General features: G+C 38.1%; 2 protein-coding genes and 1 long non-coding RNA gene across 44 annotated transcripts in view; 1 reads left to right on the forward strand and 2 right to left on the reverse strand.

Annotated features, from left to right (window-relative positions):
- Window positions 1-3679: 3679 nt before the first annotated feature.
- Window positions 3680-12886, reverse strand: GARIN2 (golgi associated RAB2 interactor family member 2). Its single transcript, XM_015864886.3, has 7 exons — window positions 12779-12886; window positions 11899-12038; window positions 10312-10508; window positions 9510-9774; window positions 8795-9048; window positions 8278-8324; window positions 3680-6489 (listed from the first exon to the last, which is right to left on the reverse strand). Exons 2-7 carry the CDS (start codon window positions 11980-11982, stop codon window positions 6431-6433), a joined length of 906 nt encoding a protein of 301 aa, XP_015720372.1. The 5' UTR covers window positions 11983-12038; window positions 12779-12886; the 3' UTR covers window positions 3680-6430.
- Window positions 12887-13159: 273 nt separating this feature from the next.
- Window positions 13160-14350, forward strand: LOC116653548 (uncharacterized). Its single transcript, XR_004307639.2, has 2 exons — window positions 13160-13320; window positions 14206-14350. It is a non-coding gene; the product is annotated as an uncharacterized LOC116653548 (long non-coding RNA).
- A 7352-nt stretch (window positions 14351-21702) lies between these two features.
- The window catches only part of GPHN (gephyrin), a 242594-nt gene continuing 239112 nt past the window's right edge, over window positions 21703-25184 (reverse strand). For all 42 annotated transcript variants that reach the window (XM_015864861.3, XM_085550352.1, XM_085550355.1 and 39 more), the window contains 2 exons: window positions 23853-23949; window positions 21703-22714 (listed from right to left, as the gene is read on the reverse strand). In XM_015864861.3, the coding sequence (XP_015720347.1) occupies window positions 22581-22714; window positions 23853-23949 (231 nt within the window). In that variant the 3' untranslated portion in view covers window positions 21703-22580. The remainder of the gene's footprint in view (window positions 22715-23852; window positions 23950-25184) is intronic.

A 25184-nucleotide genomic window follows, 5' to 3' on the forward strand; every position in this document is an offset into this window, starting at 1 on the left:
TTGTGGGTGCTGTTTGTCGGCATGCTGAGAACACAAAAATTGCTGGGAGAAAGCAACATCTTGAATTTAACAAAATATGCAAATTAGAAAACCAATGTGGAGAAAGAAAGGGAATAAGAGGGAGATGAATAAGAGGGACAATTAGAAGATGAGTGACTGGGAAGATCAGAGCTTTTAGTCATTTGTTTCATCTCAGCTGCCTAGTTTTTCATGTGAGTATATACTAAGACAGTTCTCAAAGGAATTTGAAAAATGACTTACCAGAGTATTATAAATAACCCATTCCATCTATTCTTCAAAGTTTTCAATGTTTAAGCAATTAAGAAATTAACAGAAAAAAAAAATAAAAATATGTGCATCTAAAACCTTTTGTGAGCTTGGATCTTAGAACACCTTGATTTTAGGGGCTTAATTTTAACAGTGTTGTTATCACCAAAGCATGTTTGGAGCTACAGAAACAATGTATTCAGGCAGCTTTATTAGTGAAGAACAATCTTTTTCAAAGGCCAATGACTTCATTCCACAAACAAATACATTTCTATTTTTACAAAGAATATGTTTACCTTTGGTTAACTGAATTTTACATACTAATGTCACTGCTGGCCAACAAGGTAGTGACAAAATTGCTGATCAATCTAAATCTGGCTGGTTGCAATCAATGGAAAAATAAATGTTTTTGACAAGTTGAGATGTCAGCCAAACATTGGACAAAGTGTTTTCTTTGAAACCATTGCCCTCTGGAGGGGGAATGAAAAATCACAGAAGGATTAAGTAAAAATTCCCCTTCATATCACTTTGTGCCTGAATTTAGATTTTACCCATGCAAAAAGGAATGCTCTTTCAGAAGCCCCAGAGTCCACAGTGCCTTTTCCAGTGAAGGCTGAAGGAGAATTAATGCCCATCTGTCTGCTCCATTACTCTCCTCCCCTTTATCTCTAAACTCTTTATCACTAAACTCCCTGGACAACTATCATACAACAGATGTACTTTCTCTTCCAACTTCATCTTGGATCCCTGCCAAGTCAGTGTCATCCCTTTTTTATCTGCCAACATAATTTTCTTTTTTTTTAATGCAATCTCTGAAGAATTCTTGCACTCCTGATATCAGTCTGTATCTCATCTTCTTTCTTAACCTTTTCTTAACCCTTTTTTCTTAACCTTTCTCCTGCTTTTGTTGTTATCTTAACACCCATTCCTTCTTGATCTTTTATTCTTGCAAGGTTTTGAGAAATTGTCCTTTTTTTTCTGTCTAATTTTATATGCGTCATCTACTTAAATAATCTGGTTTCCTCCTGTCTCTGAGAACTTCACAGGGATTTTTCCTTTGGCTTTTAGATACTGACAGACTGTGTCATGGATAATCACATTTAAATGTCACTTTTAATAGAATGTGAATGAAAGTGAGCTGCTTCCTACTCAGACTTATCCCTGTGTTGCAGGGGAAATAACAATATCCTTTCCATTTTGATTTATAGCAATATGATATTTACTGACTACAAATCTGTTGATTATTTTTAACAGGACACATAAATACCATGGTTCCAGAACCACAGGGCTTGGAAGGGACCTCTGGAGATCAGCTAGTCCAGATGAACCAGTCATCTGAAAGAATGTAACACCAGTACTAGTCCACCTACAGGGCTAGAAGTGTCCAAATATCTATTATTTCAAAGAAGAATGCAAAATTCAAAAGTCTAGGAGCTATTTTTTTCAGGCAAGAAAAGAAATGTCTTGGCCTCCACGACACATCTACAGAAACCCTGAATTTCAAAGTTACTACAGCAAACCAATGTTCTTTCAGCTTTCTTTGAATTTGGACAGCAAATATGAAGGATTAAAATGTGAACATGCTTTAATCCTTGGAAGCATCTAGACATATTCATTCCCCTCTATCCAGTAACACATGTGTGGATAGAGTGAGCAAGTGGCAGTGTGGTGATGAGCTACCTTCCAGTGTTAAACCACTGCACCGCCTAAGAAAAATATTTAAGTAGTAAATCCTAATGAATGAAGATATTTGTGGTGCCTAGGTGAGGTCATCTTTCCTGAAAGGTAGCTTAATGGCAGTAATTATGTTAATGATGGGACCCGCCTTTGTGATAATGCTACATTATTAGCTTAAGCTTTATGTATTTATCAGTCAAAAGTAAGTCACTCTAGTATATTGTTTGCATACTGTATGAACAAAAAATGCAGTAAATATTTTTTCCTGAGAGTAAATTAGATATACAGCAGGACAGCTGTAAGGTATACATTACCAGCCCCATAATTCTACTTCTTGTTCCCCTTTTCTAAGTCTCCACTGAAATAAATCTTCCGCACTATATTTTATCATCACATCAATCTTGTCTGGTATAGGATTTCTTCTTGTGCATATCTGCTATACTTTAACTAATGACACACAACAACAACAAAAATAGTGGGTATTCTGTAGTATACCATCATCCATGTGGTTGTCTATGTTAAATTTTCATGAGGGTAAATCACTTTCAGAATTATTAGTTTTAAAGCTCTCTTTTGGTTATTACCCTAGATATTGAGCTTGCTTCTAGCAGATTATAAACAACATGTGCAGCAGCAACTACCAGTCAGCATGTCTGTTGTTTCCGAATGTTTAAGGCAATCTTTAGTATCATTTTTATTTGAGCCCTAAACATCTGCATAACTACTGTCATATTGGAAATTTTCTGAAACTAAAATTAGAAGAAACTGTTTCTTATTTTTGAGAAACATGCTAATAGGAAATAATGTGCTCTATGTATGACCCTGAAAATGATAGATAATAACTTTGGATAGATACCTTGAAACCCATCAGTACAGATAATAAATAATTATATTGGTCTGTACATAAAGAATTAGTTCAGTTTAAAGCTGTTTGGGTCTGTGAGCACACATAGTTTTATAGTCTTTCCCTGTAGCCCTCACAGGTATACTTCATTGCCTGTCAGTTAATTTGCACTTGCTGAGATCTGTTGCTTTGAAACCAAAACAAGCAATAACTCACAAAGTTTGGATTTCTTAATCTTTCTGTCCCCTCAACTGCATTATATACTAACATTAAGAAACCCAGTCTCAGCCAAGAATCCTTAACTTTTGAGATTAATATGGACAACTGAGTTGTTGCTGGATGTGTTGCTTGAATACTATCAGAAAAATAATCCTTCATACATACCTCAGTATCATATGCATAAATCTAGAGCGTTGTGTCACAGAGGAAACAAAGGTACGGCATCCAGTTCCTTTGTAGATATCTGTACTGATCTCAGCATAATGTCTTCTATACAGATATAAGATGCCGATAGATTTTCATTCCCTCTTCTTGAGCAACAGAGGCATTTTTCAGAGGATACTTGATATGTGAAAATGTTACAGGAGACAGCACCAAAATATACTTATCATCTATTGCCATAAACAAAGTTAGTATACTTAATTACCTTTCCCAAGATAGCAATAGCAGCTACACAGTCATCTCTAAGGAAGGAAGACATAATTTTCATATTGACAGAAATTAATCATTTCCACATAGCTATGTGGACAGTCTTCATTATTCTTGGATAAATCTGCAGGCTACAGTGTAAACTCTATCCCATTCTCAAGAATCTGCATCTTGACAGAAAGTTGCGGAGGAAAAAAAAAAAAAAAAAAAGAAAAATCAAACTGAAAACTGTTTTGGAACATGTTACATAAATGCCACTTTATTTTGCAGTATATCCTAAAAGGTGTAATCAAACATCTTACACTTGATAGCTCTACTGCTTGCAGGATCTTCAGAGACTGTAGTTCACCCAGCCTTTATTTTTCTTTCAGAGCAGCTGATTGCCTGCATTGGCATCTAGAGCCAATACTGCATACCAATCTTCTGAATCAGCTCAGTGCAAGACTGTTTTGGTATGTAACCCAGCAAGCATCCCTGCTGATTTATTTTTCCTTGCTTCGGCTTCAGTGATCAATAGTATTTTTTATTGCATTTGCTATGCAACAGTTCAACCATCTTCCCAGCCTTGTAGCCTGGAAAAACTGACACTTTGAAGTTACACACTTGCAGCATTGATTGAGAGCACTTTAGGTTGTGTTCCAAAGAGCTGAGGCTGCACAGTACCATTTCAATGGTGCAGCAATCCTTTGTATCCCTTCGAGGGATACAGGTCTACAGGTTAGGGTACAAGAGCGTATGTTTTGGTAGCACAGAGTGTTGCTCTGAGACTGATCTTGGCTTTTGCAGATAAAAGACTGCATCTGTGTCTTCAGCCAGTGAAGAGAAACAATGCAGCATATCTTGATATGAAGTCATATACATATCTATATTACTTCTGTGCTAGTAAAAAAAAAAGTTTCTGATTAATAATCTTTTTGAATGCAGTATGCTTAATTTCAAAGTATTCAAAATACAGTATCGTTAGTTTTCCAGTGATCCACAGTTTTCATTTTCTCTTCTTCACTTGTGTGAAGTCACTGATGGTAAACATCTGCAGCCAGTGTCTCTACAGACAGTTGTGAAATTACTGTTACTGATCGTTGTTCTTGCAGAGTTTTGTTTGTGCATGTAGTTGACAACAGCACATCACAAACCATGAATCATTGTAACTCACAGTCCCTCAAACAGAAAATATACTGTACAAACATTTTCTCAGGGACCGCCTAAAAATTTCTTCTTGTCAATAAATGCAGCTATGTTCTTTTGATAAATAAATCACGGAAAGTTTTTCTGCCATGGAAAACAGCACTGGAATTTCCAAGTATACTGAATGATATTTCAGTCTTGTTCATGTTCTGGTGATATCTGGAGTTTGAATTTACTACCACTTGCTTATCATGGCATCACAGACTGGAATCCATTTACATGCAGGCTGCCTCAAAGAGTATTCAGTTAATTTATTTTCTCAAGGAACATTCAATTGGCATTTGTCTTCTTGGAATGTATGAATTATGTATATCCTCTATGCTAGCTTGCAGAAAAGCATACTGAGTCTTCCAACCAAGCCATGCTTGTCTGTGATTACAAAAAACTTATGCTTCAAAATTTCATTAGAATACTTAATCTGCAGTAAACTACACAGAAATGTCCCAACACCAGCTAGAAAAAGCAGTAGCAGCGAATGTATATATAGAGTATCAGAGAATGCAGTTGTTATGTGCAACTATCTGTTGTTGCTTCAATTGGTAAATGTAGTATAACTTCAGTTGCTTTTTTGTATGGTGGGCAGAGAGATGGAAAACAGCTACATCAGATTGTACAGCTGTAGAAAATGTTCTTAAATTAACCGTGAGCTGTGTGTAGTGCTGGCAAGACTTGAAATGTCTGATGATTGCAGAGGTGAGGTAGGGAGAAAAAAATAAAAGTGCATCATGTAGTCTGGGGCAGGTCTGCTTTTAATTTGTTGTTATTATTTTTAAGGAAGTTGAACTACATTCTAAATTGAGAGAAGGAATTTTAGTATGAATAAAAGTTACCATGCTGGACTATTAACTCTGTCATTTTTAGGACAGGGTAAATTATCTCTTGGTGGGATATCTCCCATTTATTTTTGATGCTGTCTGAAAGAATACTGATAGCTGAGTTGGTGACAGCCTTTTTCTCATACCAAAACTGACTAGGTGCTTCTGTGCAGTATGGATTTGTGCTACACAGTGCTGAGGTAAATGCAGGGTACATGTGTTCATTATTGTAGACTGCTGGCCTTTTGTAGTGGGTTCAGTCACAGAACGTAAGATTTTGGCCGGCTTAATGCCAAATGCTTAGTAGTGCAGCAAGTATGATCCATAAAAACTGCTGCTCAGTATTCCAAAAAGATACCTAGGCTTATTGGTATCTAAATAACACTAATATTAATGACAGTACCCAATCTGTACATAATAGTTCTCATTAGTAGATTGCACGACGATTTTCAATATCAGTCTAGCTATTTTCATCCTACAAATGAAGAAACCAAGGAATGAAGAGCATTTTGAAGTGTTTTGCCCACATTCACCTAGAAGTTCATAACACCTGGATTAGCGTGATTTTGTGTTCCCAGCATGGTACTGCTTACTATCACTTGTCTTCTTGCAACACTTTGAAAATTGTTAACATGAGAAGCTTTCCCAATGTGTAAGCCACACTCAAGCATTACTATTAATTCAAGTGTCAATTTCTTTGCCTTCTGCTGCATGTTACATAATCTTCTCCATGAAAAAAAGGCCTCAGTCACTGAAAAAAATGTAAATTCTACTGTCAACAACCAAAATACATTTGTTTCTGCTAGTTGTGAATTAAATACAGAGAAATACAGGGTTTGTGTTTCAGCAGTAAACTGTAGAACTGAAGACTGTGGCATCCATTGTTTTTTTTTTTTTTGTTTTTTATTCTGTTGGTATGTCTGGTCCCTATTTTAAAAGCATCTGATGACAGGATGCTTCACTTTGTTTTCTGTTATTCCTTCTCACTGACAAATTATTTGGAGTTTAACCTGAAGCAGCCTATGCTTGACTTCCTGCCACTCTTTTGATTTCCTGAAAACAAAGCAAACCAAAATCACGATAAGGATGAACTCAGAACACTGTAGGAAAGTAGAAAATGGAAAAGAAGCAGGAGTCAAAAGTGAGAAAAAGATGGAGAAGATAAACATACACCAAGAACAACAAAAGAGGGAAGACTGGCCAGAGGCAACTGTTTTTCAGACTTTTCTGATTGCTTCACTATTCAGTTTACAAATAGTGGGGGAGCTTACTAGCATTTCTGCCCTGCATCCCAAACTGGCCTTTTCTCAGTCTCTCTCATGATATTCTCCTTCAGTTACTCCTACGAACTACTTCTCACCTACTCACCTCTAAGAAGAAATAATCTCGAGTCCTTGCCGAACACCTGAGAGGCGTAAAAAGTCTGTGCATAGCTAGTATCAGTTGACATGATATTGGCATACCTCTCAGCTGGCTGGGGATATCTGAAGATCATTTCTGTTCACTACTGAAAGCTGATCAGCAAGCTGAGAAGTGAACATTGCCTGCAGGTTGGTAAGCTCAGGGAAAGCCAGTGCTGCCTTTGACTCAATGTGGCAAGTTCAGAAACAAGTAATAGAATGTATACCAGGGGAGGTATGGTCAGCAAATGAAGAAAAAGACAAGTGCACAGTGGAAGAATATAGTTCCTTCCTATGGAGGAAGATATAGTTTAACCTGAGGAAATATATAGGACAGGATTTGAGAAATGTGGAAGGTGAGAGAAAGGGTAATCCAAAAGTAGAGAAAAGGAATAGAAATCAGAGGAAAGATGAAAAGATAAAAGTGACTGAGGAAAGGAACAATTAGACACAGGGGGCGAGTGGGGGAGCTAAAAAAAGTCTGTTAAGGAGAGAACAATGGTGAAGGAATTGCAAGCAGCCCACTGGCCAGCTATAAAGAGAAGCATGCAGTAGCATCATGTTTACAAAAAGTGAGGTTGATTGGACAAGAGATACCACTCAATCTTTCATAACTTAGTCAAGTGTAAAAGTCTGTGTGGGAAGCCTTTAAAAGCTTTTGTTCAAGAGACTGATTCACTCATAAGCAAAATGACCATGAGCTTAGACACAAAGTATGAGCCATCAGCAAACTAAGAGCAAGTCTTTGTTGTTTCTTGGCAGGCATAGGTAACAGTGCATAACCACTGATAAGAAACTGGGAACTGGGAATATGGCAAGTGTTTAACAGTAAAAAAGACTGTCTTTCAGATGCCTGCTTGTTGTAGCTGAATATTCTGTAGAGATTTAAGCAGAAATGCTGAATGCCAAGGACACTAATGCTAATCTCAGTGTGGTGTTGAAAACATTACTCCAAAATAGGTTGCCAGGAACACATATTCATGGTTGAGGATACTGCAGACACACTGCCTGGAAGCAAATTTATGCTCTACCATGGACTTTTGTGAAGCCTTACAACACACTGGAAGAGGAAATAGGGGCCAACATTATCTCTTTGCAACACCCTATAGCACAGAGCTTTCTTATCCTTCCCACTGGAGAGTATTTCATCTGATTCTGCCGTGATGTTGCTCAGCTGACATCAGCCAAACAAAATGTCAAGGCTTTTCTAAAAGAAATCTGACTGAACCCAGCAAGGTGAGGTGTGTTCAGAACAGGGATCTAGAACAGGGTACTTTCTAAAAATATTATTTCACTTTTATACAAATACTAATCCACTGGCAATACAAATGGAGATAAAATGTGTTCTAAACAGCTCCCAGCAGAAATTTCAGCTCCCCATATCTGTTATTGAAGTAGGAATAGCAATGGGAAATGGCCAAATATCAGAAAATCCACATACCTGAAGAATGTGATGTTTTCCCTTTTTTGGATTTTGTTTTCTCTGTCCTAAAAATAAATAAATTAAAAGTTCAGGAAAAAACCCAATGTAGACAGCCAAGGGGATAGCACTATTGCCAACAAACATAGAAAAAGAAACAAACAAAAACAACAACAAAACTTACCTTAACAATCTTGTTATGTACCAGTATTAAATAGATGCTATTTTAATCTCTTTCTGTCTGCAGCAGAAATATCTATTGCTAAATGATGTGGTAGTGAATGATGCTTTGAAGTGCAGGCACATGGAAACAGTCTTTCAAAAGAACCTGAACAGCTGAGAAGCCAGAGTACAGATATTTGGAAACCCCACCCAACATTCTTCAGCTTCTTAGCACGTTTAAAGCATCAGGAAAATTGCAGTCTGAAAAGGTGTTGCAATGATATATTTTCTAAAAATAAAACTGCAACACATTTTAATTTTCAAATTTCAGCATCAAAAAACAACTATATCAGAATTATTTCTCAGCCATATTTACCTGCTTTTCCTCCTTTCTTTGCTTCTGCTCTTTACTGTATCCAGAGGATCTTTATTCTTTGACTGCATGGTGTTTTCTAGTCTGATTCCTTCCTTGGAGCTGCTGAAGGTTGCCCTTTCCCTTCCACTCTTTTCCATGGGACCCACACTACCTGAGTTGGGAACTTGGTTGGAGGGGGTTTGTTCAGTAACAGTTTCTTCCTTAACAGTTTCTTCCTCTGTTCTGGGGTTAGGCACATTTTGCGAGTTGTTGCTCTAGACAGAGAAATGGAATTTAAACAGATACAGTAGCAACAGACATTAAAAATGCTCCACACACATCGCTGATCAACACAACTGGAACTTTATGATAATTTCCTATATACTAGTCCTTATTTTTTTACATATAATATATTATATATAATATTCAGCCCCAAAGATCCACCTAAGAAAATACGCTTAACTGCAAGGAAAAACTAAACACCGAACATTTTATAGTACAATATTTGTAGATCATTACGGTTTTATCAGGGCAAGGGTGCACCCAGCGTTTTCAGTCCTTTTGCCCTGATTTTTGCAGGGAGTTTACAAGCCAGCTATTTTGATGAACAGAAATGTAGATCCCTCAAAAGCACATGAAAGGTTTGGCTTGAGAGAGACAGTAAAGAATATTGATAGAAGCTATACTTTCTAATTGTTCAGCTCAAAGATTTGATATCTATTTGCCAAAGACTTACATTGTCTGTTGGGATCTCGGGGCTGGGAGCTTTCTCGTGACTCGTGCCAGAATCCTCACATATTGTGTTGTCATTGGTATTGCTTGTATCTTCTGGACTTTTCAGCAGAGAGATTAGCTTCAACCAGTGGTGGAATAGCTGCTGCTGTTGATCTGGTGGAGCACAGAGCTCTAGATAATAGGAACGGCCATTTACTAATTTTAACATGAGTTGTTTCTTATCTGAGTTGTGAACAGAGAGTTCTACAAACTTCAAGGGCAAGAACCTGGAAAAATAAGAAAAAGAAGATATTATGTCTGTCAGATTTGAAGATAGAATAAGACTACAAGTGAGAAACTGGAATAGGGAAAAGATGCTGAGTAGATCTGGACGCTCCTCTTTGAGTGACGCTGACTTTGGAAAAAAGCACACAGAATAGAGACAAAGAATGTCAGCTTCCTTACAGTGCCTCTATTCCACTGACTTTTTCCTTGACAAACCTGAGCCTCCAATCTTTTCACCAGTTTTTAGCTTCTGATACGTTTAAAAAAAGACTCATTAGCTGTTTTCCAGTCATTTTCCACCTGTGTATATGAGTAGCATTGCCCTAAAATGATGACCAGAGTGAGGCCTAAATTTGTGTGCTTAAATTTCAGTGATACTCCTCACTTTACTGTGTTAGTGCTGGAAGAAAGTGCAAATGTGAGATCTGTTAATAATCTGATTCTTAAAAGGAGGAAAACACCATACGGAAGGGAAAGAGTATATACACTTCTTACATGCTCTTCAAGGACTTATTTAATCCTTCTCTATGCTCACTCACCTGCTGAGTGCTAGCTGTTCCACTTGAGATGGAGGCTCTGAGAATCTCTCAAGATTTGCCTTTATTTCCTGTGGGGACACGGGCACCTTGTGTGCTAGCAGAATTCCACTGGGCATTGGTGAATTAGGAGCACAGATGCCAAGGGTCACAACGGTTGGTCGATTATGGAGATTAACCAGTTCCCCTCTTTGGTTAATCTAAACAACAACAGATAAATCAACACTCTCAGAGAATATATATCAAAGACATTTCACAGTGATTCAGCCGAAGTTTCCTAGAGCTTATGTAATGAAGTGGTGAGGAGAGAAGGGAATGTGGAATAATGAGATGGGTATATATATGAGTAAAAACAGAGGAAGAAAGTAGAACCAGGATAAAGAGGGATCACTGGTTATTGTATAGTCTCCATCATTAGGTATCTGACTGCTGAGGTAAGAAAAGACAGAAGAGACACTGCTCTGATGATTCAGTGTCTTTATCAGAATTATTGTGATATTAATGAGACCTCATTTTGAGCCAGGATCTTGATAGATGCTGTAAAAGTACAGGATGGAATAAGATCATACATAACTTATGCATAAGACATGAAATGACAGAAAAAGAGAAATGAGAAAATTCAAAGAAACAAATTGATATGCATGATCAAATCACATGTTATCTACCACTGCCAGAATTCACTTTCGGTAGACATTAGAGAAAAAAACTGTGTTCTAAGAAGGAATTTGAGGGATAACAGTATATTAAATTAGTGGATTTCTAGTATAAGCTCTTTCCAAGTGTGAGACATGGAATATGAAAAAATAGATCAAAGACTATTATTTTTTACAGTTAGTGGGAATGACTCAGTGATGAAGCTGTTTTTGCAGGCTGTTTGTTTAGGGCAACAGCCTCCTTGAGAATAAATAGGATCTGATAAATAAAGCAAGATCAATCAAATACCTTGAAAATAGAGACTTGCAGCTGATTAGCATTCTGCAGGTGTATCAACAATGCAAGATTGAGTTAAGGCAAGAACGAAGGATGTTGCAGTTATCACAGCGAGGTGATAAAATCCTATGAAAATTGTAGGAGTAGAATTTGCATGTTTTAGATACACAGTGAATATAGTATTGTAGACTCGTAGGCTGTTGCGAGGGTCATGAAAGATTCTGTGGCCAGTCAGGGATACTGAAAGAAGGGAGGGAGCTGTGGGAAGCTTACTGAGGAAGGTTGGCAGCTGTTTAGGTTAGGTTGAACTAAATTTGATGGCTAAACAACCCTAATGAGCTAGCAAAGAACCAGAAAATTGCTAGCACTGTCCTAGTAGTTCCTACAGGAAGGAGCAGGGACTGACAAAGGAGAATGAAAACATCATTCTTGGCTGTTGCTGAAGTTCTAGACCATCATGAGTAAGGTGACAGCAAAATGAGACTGTATGAGATGAGAAACATTATACCCATATCTTTTTTTTTTAATGAGAATAGGTGTGGTGGGAATAAATGAATGAGGAAAAACTGTTCAGAAGAGGAAGGGAAAAAAATGTGTAATTTTTTGGATCAATTTTATATTGAGCAAACCAATAATTTCATTTAAATTATTTAATTTTACCTGAACAAACCTGCTTTCAAGCACGGGAGCAGAAGCAAAAAGAGCATATTCTCCTTGGTTTAGAAGTCTCTGGAGGTCACCCATGATGGATTTCTGACTTGATATAATCTCTTGAACACCAAACTCACTACTTATTTTGCCTATATAACAAAATATATAAATACATTTTAAAAGGAAAAGAAATAGAAAAGTTTATAAATTGGGATTATAAAAATAAATAAATACAGTTTTTTGGGTTTTTTTGTTTTGTTTTTTACAGTTTTTATGCTACTAAAAATCAGAACATTTCCCCTGTACACACTCATTTTTATCAAACATACACTACATACATTAAGTGCAAAGGGAAACTTAATAGGGCATTTTCACAGTTCTGTACTTCCTTTTTTTACCATTTTTTTTCTGTTTTTTTTTTTTTTCTTCACATGAATATAGTGACATATTTTGCAAGTAACAGAAGCTGTTCTCAATGGTAATTTGGCATGGTGAATTCTATCTTTGTGTCTCATGGATCACAAACATATTTATTGGGAGTCAAGAACACAGAGAAGCAGAGAAGTTAAAATTCTCCAGCAGTTAACTGAGTGGACTCAGTGAACATACATAATATTAATAGCTTCACAAGGCATTGGGGGTGGGGGGAAGTCAAAGTTACTCATTAATTACATTTCCTAAACATTTATTGGAGAGGTAACAAGCTGTTATCCCAAGTAGATACCAAAGTCAAAGGAGTTGTTCAAGACTTCTCAGTATGAAACAATGTCAATAAGAATTAAAAAATCCCTTCTCTGTATTTTTGAGGAAAAAAATAACCCACAAAAACAAAAACACAAACAAAAAAGCCCCCACAAAAACTTAGTAGACTTCTACTTCCCTTTCATACCTTGTTTCACTCACAGAAATCCATTGCTTAGCTGGAGGAGAATACCTACAGAAGGAGAGGACAAGAGTATGCTGATCCCTCTGTGGTGCCCACTGGAATTCTCCCAGCTCTAGAAACGCATCACAATGCATCACTAGGTTTGTGTTCTCAACAGTCCTGGCAACAATTATGGTTATTGGTTAAGTCAGGGCATAGTGATAACAGCATGGATTTCCTTGTAAAACACATTATATCTAGGTGCTCCTGCTCTGGCAAGAGGATTGGACTAGATGACCTTTCAAGGTCCCTTCTAATCCCTAACATTCTGTGATGCTGTGAGATCACCACAGATTTTTGCGTTGGTGCTCTCAGTGCAGGCTACCAGGGACAAACAAGAGCAAACCTTTGACAGATTATGAGCTGTGAGTCACGTCTAGATTTAGCAGAAATGTTGCTTTCAACATCCTGGGCACAGTCTTTCAAACCTGCAGGATCCAAAAAGAATAAACTGAACAGGATTGGACCTACTAACAGCCAAGCAACACAAGGCAAAACGAGACAAGGTGAGGAGTGAAATCCGAAGTCCATCTTAGGATTCCATCCTAGGATTCAAGTCAGCAGCAAGAACAAGAGGAGAAGGAACTAGAGATAGATAGAACTGTAATATGTGATCAAGGACATCTGTCCTAAAGTCAGTAATAGAGACAAACACACCCGTAACCCAACTCAGAGGAGGACTAGGGGTGCAGGCCAAAGCTTCCCTGCAGCTCTCCGATGGGAGGTGGTGGTGTGAGAAAGAAGAGAGGTGGGGTGGAGTGGAAGTACCTGGAGGGGCTGGTCAGAGCAGTTGCAGTCTGTTGGTGCACTCTGAAACCTGGCACAGGCCCAGGATGTTAATGAGCCAGTTTAAAGTGGGATGGGTATTCAGATGCTTTGCTTTTATTTGCAGGTTTCAGCTTCTCCTTTTGTTACAATCAATCAGCTCTTGATGTTAACTCTTCTTTTTTTTCTTCACCCTAATGTGATAACACCTGCTTCAACTGAGTCTGGCACTTTGACAAGGTTTTGGGTCATGAGTGATTACCAGACTGGCTGAAGGAGTATTGATGTTGCAAAATAAGAATTATGTTGTCTGACAGTTTGAAGATCAATTGTGCAATCCTCTTTGCAGCCTTCCTTCTGTAGGTACACATTCACTGTTTCCTTAGGTAAAACCCCCCAAGACAGTTTCTGTCTGGTTGTATATGCACTAACACAGTAGCATCCAGCAAAAATGCTTTCTGTTCTCTCCAATAACAACTCCAATTCAGTGTTAAAGATGATGATACTTTTCTTTCCCAGATGGATTTTAGTTGTTTAGTAGACATAGACAGATAAATAGTGTTGGTATATCAACAGCAACAAGTAGAAATAGATTTTCCAAAACTGAATTACCTTTCCCTCTTTAGCCAATGGAAATGCAATTCTAAACATCAGAACAAGTGAGCAACTGAGCTGGAGGAGATGGACTCAGCAGATGAGTGGTCATAGCACTTACCTGAACCAGAGAAGCCGCAAGTCCTGCCACCTAACCAAAATACATGAGTACACTTAGCTCTTGTCTGGAATGCAGTGTACAAGCACTATGAAAGTCAGAGCCAAGACCGTGTTAGGAAGCAGTAGAATAGCCACTGAGTGACTGGCTATTACAAATGGTGTTGCTGTTTTTCAGGACAAATTTTGTATAATTGTTGGGAGTGTGGGGTGAGGTGTGGGGTGAGAAGCTTCTGCAGCTCTATGCTGCTGGTTCCCAATCATAAGATAAAGCATATGTACCTAACCTGCCCTGTAGCTGGCCCTTGGATCCCAGTCTATCGTGTTGATTATGATACATGGATGTATGAGCCCCTGAGGCTGCAGCCCCACCTCTGTTGGTACATGCCCCTCGCTTATGCGCATGCACACACACACACCTCTTACTTGCCCCACAGACCCCATGATCTCTCTAAGAGCCACCTGGGACTCCCCCACTCCCTCAGTAGGTAGCTCTTGGCATGGTCTCAGCCCTTATTTACCCAGGAAAATAAATTACATTGAGTAATGTGTGACAGAGTGTGGACAAGGCACGGGGCATGGCCTGACAAGTGCATCTGTTTGTACTTGGCAGGCTCATTTATTCCTTCATCTCTCTATTTTCCATCATCAGTTCCTCCTCAAAATCACTAAACCAATCCCTTTTACCACACATAAAAAATCTTGTGCAATCCTAAAATGCTCTTCCTGTAAAGTGCTCTACCCTCCAGGTGGTCTGAAGAGTGATCATAGGAGCCCTTCCATATAACCCATATTGATGGGTTTCACACCTGGACAAGCCCTCTTGTGACAACCCTTAATTTGGGTTCCCACCTGCCTTCATGTCCCTGTGTTCCTCCGGGCTTGAGGGAATGAGCTGTTGAAATGCTGAAGGTTCCTGTGATGGGCCTGGGAGTAGCTGAGGCAGTGCATTATTTAGATTCTCTTGTATGCCATTTCTGTTCTCCTTCATCTGTGTGCTTTACATCATACACCCTAACAAAGGACTTTTATTTTCATTATTTTGCTTTAATCTAACACTATCCATCACCTCGAAGAAAAACTCCAGGTAATGGAGAAAGCAGTGGCATAAATCCCTAGCAACGCAGCCTACCAAGAGCATACTAAATTCTGTCTTCTTCTTTGTTCAGTGGCTCTTTATAGCACATTGGGAAAATTGATTGGATTTGGCCAGTAGGGTATAAATTATGGAAAACTACTCATGGATGTACACTGTTATCTAACCTTGTATTTAACTGAGTTCAAATAGCATTGCATCTGTTTGAGCCTCTTTCCTCTTCTGAAAGGTGGATGGCTGAGTAGCCCGCCCACTCAGATCATTTTTATTCTCTATTCAATGCCTTTTGTGATGATCACCTACCTAATGTTGACCCAAAGGGCTGAGCTTTCAGAAAGGCACAGTACACCAGAACTGACTGCTCCTGTTTGCTTTTCTGCAAGTTCCTGTGTGTGAATCCCTCTGAGCATAGCATGCACTGACCTGTGGGCTCTGCAGAGCCACATCCCAAGAGATTTCCAATCAGTATTTACTGTGGAGCTACTTGTTGCAAGAACTTCATACAAAGACAGGGCAGATATAACAACGTTAAGCCCCTTTTTTTTTTTGTTTTGCAGCTTCTCCATATATGGATGAGGGTAGTCTTGTCTCAAGTGGAATTTATCAGGTCAGTTGGCAGTTCTCCAGAATAATGGAGACAGCATCCTTACCTGGAGCACAGAGGCTGTCATACCACTGGACAGTCCAGCTGGCAATAAACCACAGTAAAAGATCAGGCATAATAAGGAAAAACATCAATATTATAGCATAGTTGTCAAATCACCAAAGCAGGGCTTTTCACACAGGATAGAACTGATCCTCATCTGTGATAATTGATGTTATCTCTGTTGTCTGGCACCTCAAAATCTCCTCAGGATTTTGGCAAAGGCGTTGATGGAAGCTGCTTGTGTTCATATTGCTTGTACGTGCTCCAAGTAACATAAATGCTTATAGGTGTCCTTTTGTCAAGACGTTGCTGTAAGTTTTCCTGAGCTCCTTATCTCCCCTGAAAAAGCTAAAGATTAGGAAATAGCAAATATGGATTAAAATACCTCCTGTCCTGCTTGTACTCTTGTGGAGCAGAACTTCCTTGGAGAAGTAAGTTTAGAAGATTTCAGCTTATAAAGATACTTAGAACTGTATTAAAACATATTTGAAAAGGGACAAATGGTGAACTGATAGAGACGGCTGACAATATTAATGTGTTTGCAGTGCTGAAGACAAAAACAGCTACACAGAACTGCAGATGCATTGCTCAACATTGAGTGGAAGTGTGTTGAAATAGTTGAGGTTATCAACAAAGATAAAAGTAAAATGATGCATATGGGGAAGACGTTTTCCTTAGCTTTCATCTACAATTACTTATTTTCTAGGCTGACCACATCTAATTAAGAATGAGACTTTAAGGTTACCTGTATTTTTAGACCTATAAAAACAGGGTCAGAAACACTGAAAATCAGTTATTAAATATTAGGAAATAGAAAAGGATGTAAGTTATTAGACTATTATAAAAGACAGTTATGATGCCTTTTAGCTGTGCATTCAGTTCTGGTCTCCTTGTCTCAGATACTATAATAAAGCTGAAGAAGTTTCAAAGAGGTGCAACAGGAAAGATCCAATCTGTAGGTACTTTAAGATGGTGCACTGACCACACACAAAGGGCGGACTATGTAGATTTGGACACTTAATCCATACAAGAGTTATCTACAGAAATATGGGTGGCAAAGTGAGGATGGCTTCTTATTGCCCACTCCAACATGAAAGCTAAGAGACATCAAAGGAAAGTAGGAGGTGGCAGATTCAGAACAAAACAGAGGAGATAATACTTCGTGCTGCTAAGCTGTGGAAATTGGAAGCTGTATCTGCAAATATCTTGGCTGGCTTCTCCTGGCTCAGTGCCCAGTCTGCACATTGCTGCAAAGTGGGGTCCCTGTGAGGGAGCCAAATAGCTTCTTTCAGACTGATGAAGCGATTGATCACTTGGCCACAGCAGACAAACATCCTGGTTAGGAAATGCTCGTCAGACCGGTAACGCTATGCTGTTTTTGAAAAGCTTTATGCCCTTGGTGTGCTTGATCTCATTTGACCTGCTGATCTTTTAGATGTCTGTTAGGTAATGGCATCCCACCAGTGCACCTTAGGATACTGTAAAATCCACGAAGAGGAAGTCAGGCACATATGGAGGCCACTTTGCATGCTTTCTTCTCAGATGAGTGGGACAATTTTCTGTTGTTCCCCTGACAGGTAGTACATCTGTATTGTTTCCTCTGATGGCTTCACTGTAAGTTTAATTTAATCACAGTCAAATTATTTCATCTCACTCCAGTTTCTCTTACTCCCAATCCTCCCCTTTAAGTCATTCTCACATTCAGCTACCTCTTGGACAATATGACTGCTACTTATAGATACAAGTGCTTCAGGATATGATTCTTACAATCCAGCATTGTTCACTACGAAGAGAATAAATCAAGGTTTTGAAATCATAACCTGCTGCTGTTTATAAGGTAGTTTTCACATGGCTATACAATTGTATTCCAGAAAACTCTCCTCTTATACTTTCCTTGAAGTTGTGTCAATTCTAGTTTCAAATCACTGGTTATCAGGATCATGTTAGAGCATTTACTTTCTCTGGTACGTTCAGATTAATTGTGGAGTTACTGGTATACAACCAATCCTCAGTTTTGCTTGTAGTTAATTCTGCTGAGGTCATTTTCTTCACTTAAAACTAGGGGTATTTTCAAATCCAAGTTGGATCCATGCAAATGCATATTTTTGGATAAAGACAAAGCATGCTGAATGTCTTCATGCAGTGCTGTGCTGAGCAAGTAACCCCAGCCAGACCAGTTTGTCAGTTTGAGCCACTGAGCATGTGTGCATTGCCCTCAGAAGGCTTTGTATTCTAAGAGTTTTGTCAGCTTGTGTGCAATATGGCACGAACGCACAGGACAAGCTGAATATGAGTCACTAAGCCCTTTTCAGAACACATGCAACTAGCAGAGTATCATGATGTTGTAATGTTTGTAAACCCCACAGGCTTTTGAATTAGCCGGAAAGTGTCTCTATTTTCATAGATGTTTTAAATCTAGCATGGGGACTCACCTTTCTGGGTGGAGGCTGGGATATACTTATTGCAAAACAAAGATTAACTCTGAAGAATTCACAGCAGGAAAAAAAAAAATCCACAGAAGAAAATGATAGAAACAACGTGTTTTGTTTTTTTTTTTTACTCTGAGTAAATATAGAAGTTAAGCTATTGGCAGCATCATGTTGAAGGGTGTAAATACTTTGGTTTTTGACTGGATAGCTTTTGCAGGGTGAAGGGGTTTGTGAAACCATTCAGTAGTTACAGTTGCTGGAAATCGTGCTCTTCAATGTGAGGTTAAGGCACTTAATCACAACCTACTGACCAAATACTGCTGTGAGAAACTGTATTTTGTCTTTGTTCCACAGATGATAGCTTTGACTAACATCAGCTGCTGCACATCTTCCCACAACAACCCCCGCCCCCTTTTTTCTTTCTTCTCTAGCTGTGACTTTGATCAGTGCTTTCTTTGACTATATGCATAAAGGCCCTTTCTCTTCTAACCTGTAGTGCTAAAATTTCCTTTATTTTTTTTTTTTCCTAATGTGAATAAAGCCAATTGGCTTCAGCTTGTTGGCAAGTTTAGCAAAGAAACTACCATGTTTTTGGAAAGTGTCAGCATGAATGATAACTTCCATGCTGCTTCAAATTTCATGCAAACAAAAATAGTTTGGTTTTTTGTTTGTTTTTTGTTTTTTTTTTTAAATGTTGCGCACAAGCATTTAACATCTACCCACTTCTTTCCTATTCTTACTTTTTTGTTAGTTAAGAAGACTGTAAGGATCATTACATGTCAGACCCGTCTACTGGTTGGCTTTATAGTCCGCACTGGTTTCTGACTCCTCATTTAATACTCTCCCACATAGTTCCTAATGGGAACCAATACTAAACTCCTTTTTGCTATCTGACCGTTCTTCTTTCTGTATTTGTCTTGCTTTGTAAAGTGCAAATACAGTTACTCAGAAACATCTCAGTGCTCTTGTGATGTAAGCAAACACTCCTGTGGTATGTTTCTTTTCTTTTTTAGTGGGTATTTTTCTTAACCAATTGAAAGCCTCACAAACTGTTCAATGCTGGTTTTGAGAAACGAAGTATTAGAAGATAATGGAGGGCCATAGAAGTACTAGGCCATCTTAGCCTGGTGTGTGGTACCCAAAATAAGATGCCATGTTGTCAAATCTCAGCTCCCAGGTGTAGTTCCTGCCCTGAAAGTGCTGTCAGAAGAAAGCCTGGGGAGTTTTCCCAAACAGGATGTGGGTCAGCCCTTAACTCTGCTACTGTACCAGCTTCTGTGAACTTACACGGTCAGCACAGGGTATATATAGGCTGCCTGCAGCTTAGGGACTGTCTTCAGAGTCTATGAGGCAAGTAGCATCACATCTGGACTGACACCTGTCAAAAGAGATAAGCTTTAACACTCAGTGCAGAGCAGCAGGATGAGGAGGACAGAACTGCAAGGTGACTCCAGTTGTATGTTGTCCTTAAGTGCTGTCTATTTGCAGTATAATTTAAATGCAATCCTTCAGCTCCTTCAGCTCCTACAAAATCAAAAAAAGCTAAACATTCTGTGCTAATTAGTAATCTCTGGAGTCACACAGATCTCTAATAACTACCTAGAGATCAAAGACATTTCATGTCTAGTATATTTTAATATCAAGACAGAATTAATGTAGTAATTTCCATAATTAGGGTCTTGAAATTAGTATTTAGAAAAGGCCTATTTTTGTATGATGTTTTCCATCTAACAGTACAATCAAAGTTCTGGTAGCTGGCCAAGATGCAAAAGTTGTTTGCGGGTCATTGTAGGATTTCCCCAGCTGGATGACAGGGACTCACAAGACTCACTGCCTATGTTTCTATACATGATAATTCCCATGTATGGGTGATGAAGAAAACAATATGAGAAGAAGAAAACTACAAAGTTTGTAGGGGAAAAAAAAGAAGAAAGAAAGAAAGAAAAGAAAGAAAAGAAAGAAAAGAAAGAAAAGAAAGAAAAGAAAGAAAAGAAAGAAAGAAAGAAAGGAAAGAAAGGAAGGAAGGAAGGAAGGAAGGAAGGAAGGAAGGAAGGAAGGAAGGAAGGAAGGAAGGAAGGAAGGAAGGAAGGAAGGACGGAAGGTAGGAAGGTAGGAAGGAAGGAAGGAAGGAAGGAAGGAAGGAAGAAAGGAAGAAAGGAAGGAAGGAAGGAAGGAAGGAAGGAAGGAAGGAAGGAAGGAAGGAAGGAAGAAAGGAAGAAAGGAAGAAAGGAAGAAAGGAAGAAAGGAAGAAAGGAAGAAAGGAAGAAAGGAAGAAAGGAAGAAAGGAAGAAAGGAAGAAAGGAAGAAAGGAAGAAAGGAAGAAAGGAAGAAAGGAAGAAAGAAAGAAAGAAAGAAAGAAAGAAAGAAAGAAAGAAAGAAAGAAAGAAAGAAAGAAAGAAAGAAAGAAAGAAAGAAAGAAAGAAAGAAAGAAAGAAAGAAAGAAAGAAAGAAAGAAAGAGAGAAAGAGAGAAAGAGAGAAAGAGAGAAAGAAAGAAAGAAAGAGAGAAAGAAAGAAAGAAAGAAAGAAAGAAAGAAAGAAAGAAAGAAAGAAAGAAAGAAAGAAAGAAAGAAAGAAAGAAAGAAAGAAAGAAAGAAAGAAAGAAAGAAAGAAAGAAAGAAAGAAAGAAAGAAAGAAAGAAAGAAAGAGTAAAGCTCATTTTCCTAAATAGAAGTTTGAATACTGGTAAGAGAGCATTAAAAAACACATTAGGATGGGTAAAACAGTTTCTACTATCTGTGATTTGAAAAAAAAAATCTTGATTGTTTTAACCGCTACATGCTTTATTCATTACCATGGTGGTTAAGTGTTACGATTCCAAGATATGGTTTAAATGGAGTGATGCATAGCATAGCATAGAGCCAGTTCTCAGCCATGTCCATGCTGAGCAATGGTTTTATTCCAGTAACACCAAAGATATTCATGGCTAGGTTTCCTTGCATCTCTCTTTTATAACTGTCTAGTATTTCTGATTGCATAAACAATCTTCTCTCACATTGCTGTTACTAGTCTCCTTTATAAATTTCCCATTTTCACTGTATATGCTGCCTTGTATTTGCCTATAATAATTCCTATGTATGTAATATATCTTTTCATTAAAATAAGCCATGCTCTATATTACTTCTCAGAGATGTGTTAAATCTTCTCTCCTGTTACTCCTCCTGTTCACTTCCCTCACCCCAAATATCTCTTAAAACAGTATTTTCTTTTTGATGTTCAAACAACAACGCTAAACAATTGAAATTTTAAATAATGATTGAGGATTTTTTTTTATTCATTTAAGTTTCAGTATCATTACAGAAAATGTTATGGTACAGAGTTGTTTAACATCAGTTTTATTTCTTTGCTCATTTAATTTCCACACGAATGCTGGTAACACTAATATCTGTACAAGATCAGTCTTTGATTTTTTTTTTTTTGTTTTTAGTTCTGTACATTTTTAAATGTATTGGTTAAAAAGGCTGTCAGCACTTAAGGAAGCAATTTTTTGATTGCTGAAATAAAAGGTATCCAGTTACTGCCCAAGAGTACTGAGCTGGGTGGCTGCTGGGACAAGAGAGATCCCTGAACGCACAGCGAGGTGAGGAAACCTCGGGGCTTCATTGGGTTCCCAGTGCAGCCACTCTGCTTTTGGCACTGTGCACATCAACACGAGATACAAGATAAAGAACAAGCAGAAGCTCTCTGTGAAGCGGTTATGAAGCATACTGATAAGGGAAATCCAAGTGTTGTCTACGCTAGTATAAATAAGCAGACAGCCTTGTTTTAAGAGCATAAGTAGTTGTATCTTAAAGATGAGAAAAAACACAAGTTCTGCAGGCACCTACTGCTGTCTACTAAAAGCTACCGCTATTAGAACTAGCATTGAACACACAAAGCAATTGCAAGGAAAGGAAAAAGTTGCTTTGATATAATCAGAATAAATTTCTTTGTTAAGATTTCTTTTTAAAGTTTTTTTTTAAAAGGTATTTATTTAAATTCCATTTGAAATATAATTCAAGATGTTGACTATACTGATCAACTTTTATCCAAATCAGAAAAACTAGCTGTGCCGTTGCATATTACAGGATACAGTCAATGATATGTGGACATGCATCAAATCTTCACTCTTGCTGGTGACATCATAGCCTTCCAATGACCATGACATCCACCACCTCCCCCTTGTGAAGCTCCACATACTGCTCTGTCTTTGGAGGTAGCATCAACAGTCCATTGGCACTGCGCATACTCATCAGACGACTGCTCATCTGATTCCCTACGGAAGGGTGGGAGAAAAAGTTCAGTTAATTTTTCAGTTAGTTAATTTCAAATGCTGCAACATACCAGATAGGAAACAAGAGCTGCTCTTATAAAGATATGCTAACATATTCATGGAACTCCAATATATCTGTTCAAAGGTGGGTAGACACAGACAATTATGAAGAGAATGATCAGCTTTCTATTGTTCTAATTCTCAAAACTCTCGTTCCTTTGCTGATTACTTTCCTATCCAGTCTTCCGCATTTTCTTATGTTAGGTCTGTACCCGTGCTTTATTTTTTGTTGTTGTAAATTACTTTAATGTTGGAGTTTCTAATCCTATCAAAATTACTTCATTTTTCAATTCGTGTATCTACTTCAGATTGTATGGAGACTAAAACCAGCACAATCTAGAACATCTTTAAATATACCAACTCAAAAGAATGGGCTTCTTTGGGATACCGAGCTATACAAGAGACCGTGAAGATAAACAGTATAGTATTGGTTGTACTATCAAAAAATGAAAACACAGTTGTAAATCATGACCCTTAGTTTCTTGTCTTTCAAACTTTTGGATTGACAGAGAAATCATTCCACACAGTCTGTTTGAGCAAGGCAAGAAGTGATGTGCAACAAGACAGATAAAGTATTCACATATAGTGTTTATTTGAACTGCAGCTGAATATCCAAAAACATCGTTAGATAGCAAACATGATTAATAGAGGTCTTAGTCTGTGCCAAGAGAACATATACTGCTGTTTCTTCTTCTCCAGTTCAGTTAGAATCACACTTCTTCATCTGAATTGTTTCTATCTATGGCCCAACTTGTGTTTATTTAGTAGGAGTAAAAAGTAACGTACCTCTGAGTGCAAATAAGCACAGATGAGTATTTACAAAAAGCACACAGGTGTACTGTGTGTGTGTACGAAGGTGGGTTATTCTGATAAAGAAAGTTTTAACAATTAAGTTGGTAAGACACAGCATGAATTTCAACATCATGACTGGGTAGCATGACTGTAAACATGGATGCGCACAAGTCAGAAAATCAGTCTGCATGAGAAAGCTTATATGAAAATACATGTGCATGTGGGTTTTTGTTGGTTGTCTGACAGGACCTGTGACTGCATCTGTCTGTTTGTGTAATTGGGCACTAACCTGTACTCTGTGCCCAAGGTAGTGGTTCTTGGTGATGCCAAGTCAGTATGCACCGATGATATTCTGGGCGGGGGTCCAATTTTACATCACATGATAACTGTAGAAGAAGCAAAGAAAGGATGAAAATGCCATGTATTCAGATATCACTGTCTAGGATAATGGAATCATCTGCTCAATGTTTTTTCCTTAATAACAGTCTTTTAAAAAACTTGCATTTCTAGGCTACATGGTGTCTAGAGGAAGATCAAAGGCTGTAGGAGGTAGAGACTGCACTATTTAAGGGAGATACAACTATGATATTAGAATATCAAAGAGTATGCTGGAGTCTGCATGCATTAAGAGGAATATTCCAAAGCTGTTCTTTTACTGGGAGTTCAAAGATACTATCTCTCTGGAAAAAAAGCTTTATCATTTCTAGTCTCTGGCTTACATTTTGTACAGATAAAAAATTTATTCACATTCAAAACGCTGCTAGTCCTGACAAAAGGGATATGACCAGTCTTTGAAACGAAAAGCTGTACGGGAGATTGCTCAAAGTGAAATTTAATGGAAGCACACTGGAAAATATATGCAAACATGAGGGTCATGTTGGAGCATCACATTTCTGAAAACTGGAATGTTACAAATTGCTGCCTGTCTTACAACACTTTAGTCATGAGATAAAGAAAAAGATGGACTACTGAGGAAGCATGTAAGAAAGACACAAGGGATGAGCAGTAAGAGAAAAGTTTCTGCAATGCCAAGAACAGTAGAAAAACTGTAAAAGGTAATCTCTTCTTTGGTACCTTCTTTAAAGCAAAAATACGAGAATAACACATACAGACTCAAGGACAGTTATTAAAGAGTTAGTGTATGCACTGTTTCTTACTAGAGTAGCGTTAACAGTTTAAAGAATTCACATTGCGTAGGTGGGGGTCATGTGGATTACTTCTATAAACAATCTGTTCAAGAGCAGAAAGACTTTGAAGTTTGTTCTTTCTAATATAGAACTACCTCACTCTTTAAGTATTTCCAGATCACTCTCTATTTTTTTTTTCCACAGGTTAAAACAAATGTATGTTTTTAACAGTGAAATGTCCTCCCTGTCAGACTGGCAAATAGCTGCATCTGTTATCTGTATATCTTACTCCACCAGCTGGCCACTCACTTTTAGAAATTATGGGACTGCATATTAACATTAACAGATTCAAGTCTATGCCTCTGTTTTCTGTAAAACTCCTTCAGCTTGTCAGAATTGGTCGAGCATTCAGATCCCCCAAACAAGACGGTCTTTTTGAGCTCGTACAGTATTGTTTCAACAACTTGAGAGAACTTTCAAACATAGGACAAGCT

Source organism: Coturnix japonica, chromosome 5, assembly GCF_054131305.1.
Source record: "Coturnix japonica strain WE chromosome 5, WE-NBRP24, whole genome shotgun sequence".
NCBI classification, from domain to species: domain Eukaryota; kingdom Metazoa; phylum Chordata; class Aves; order Galliformes; family Phasianidae; genus Coturnix; species Coturnix japonica.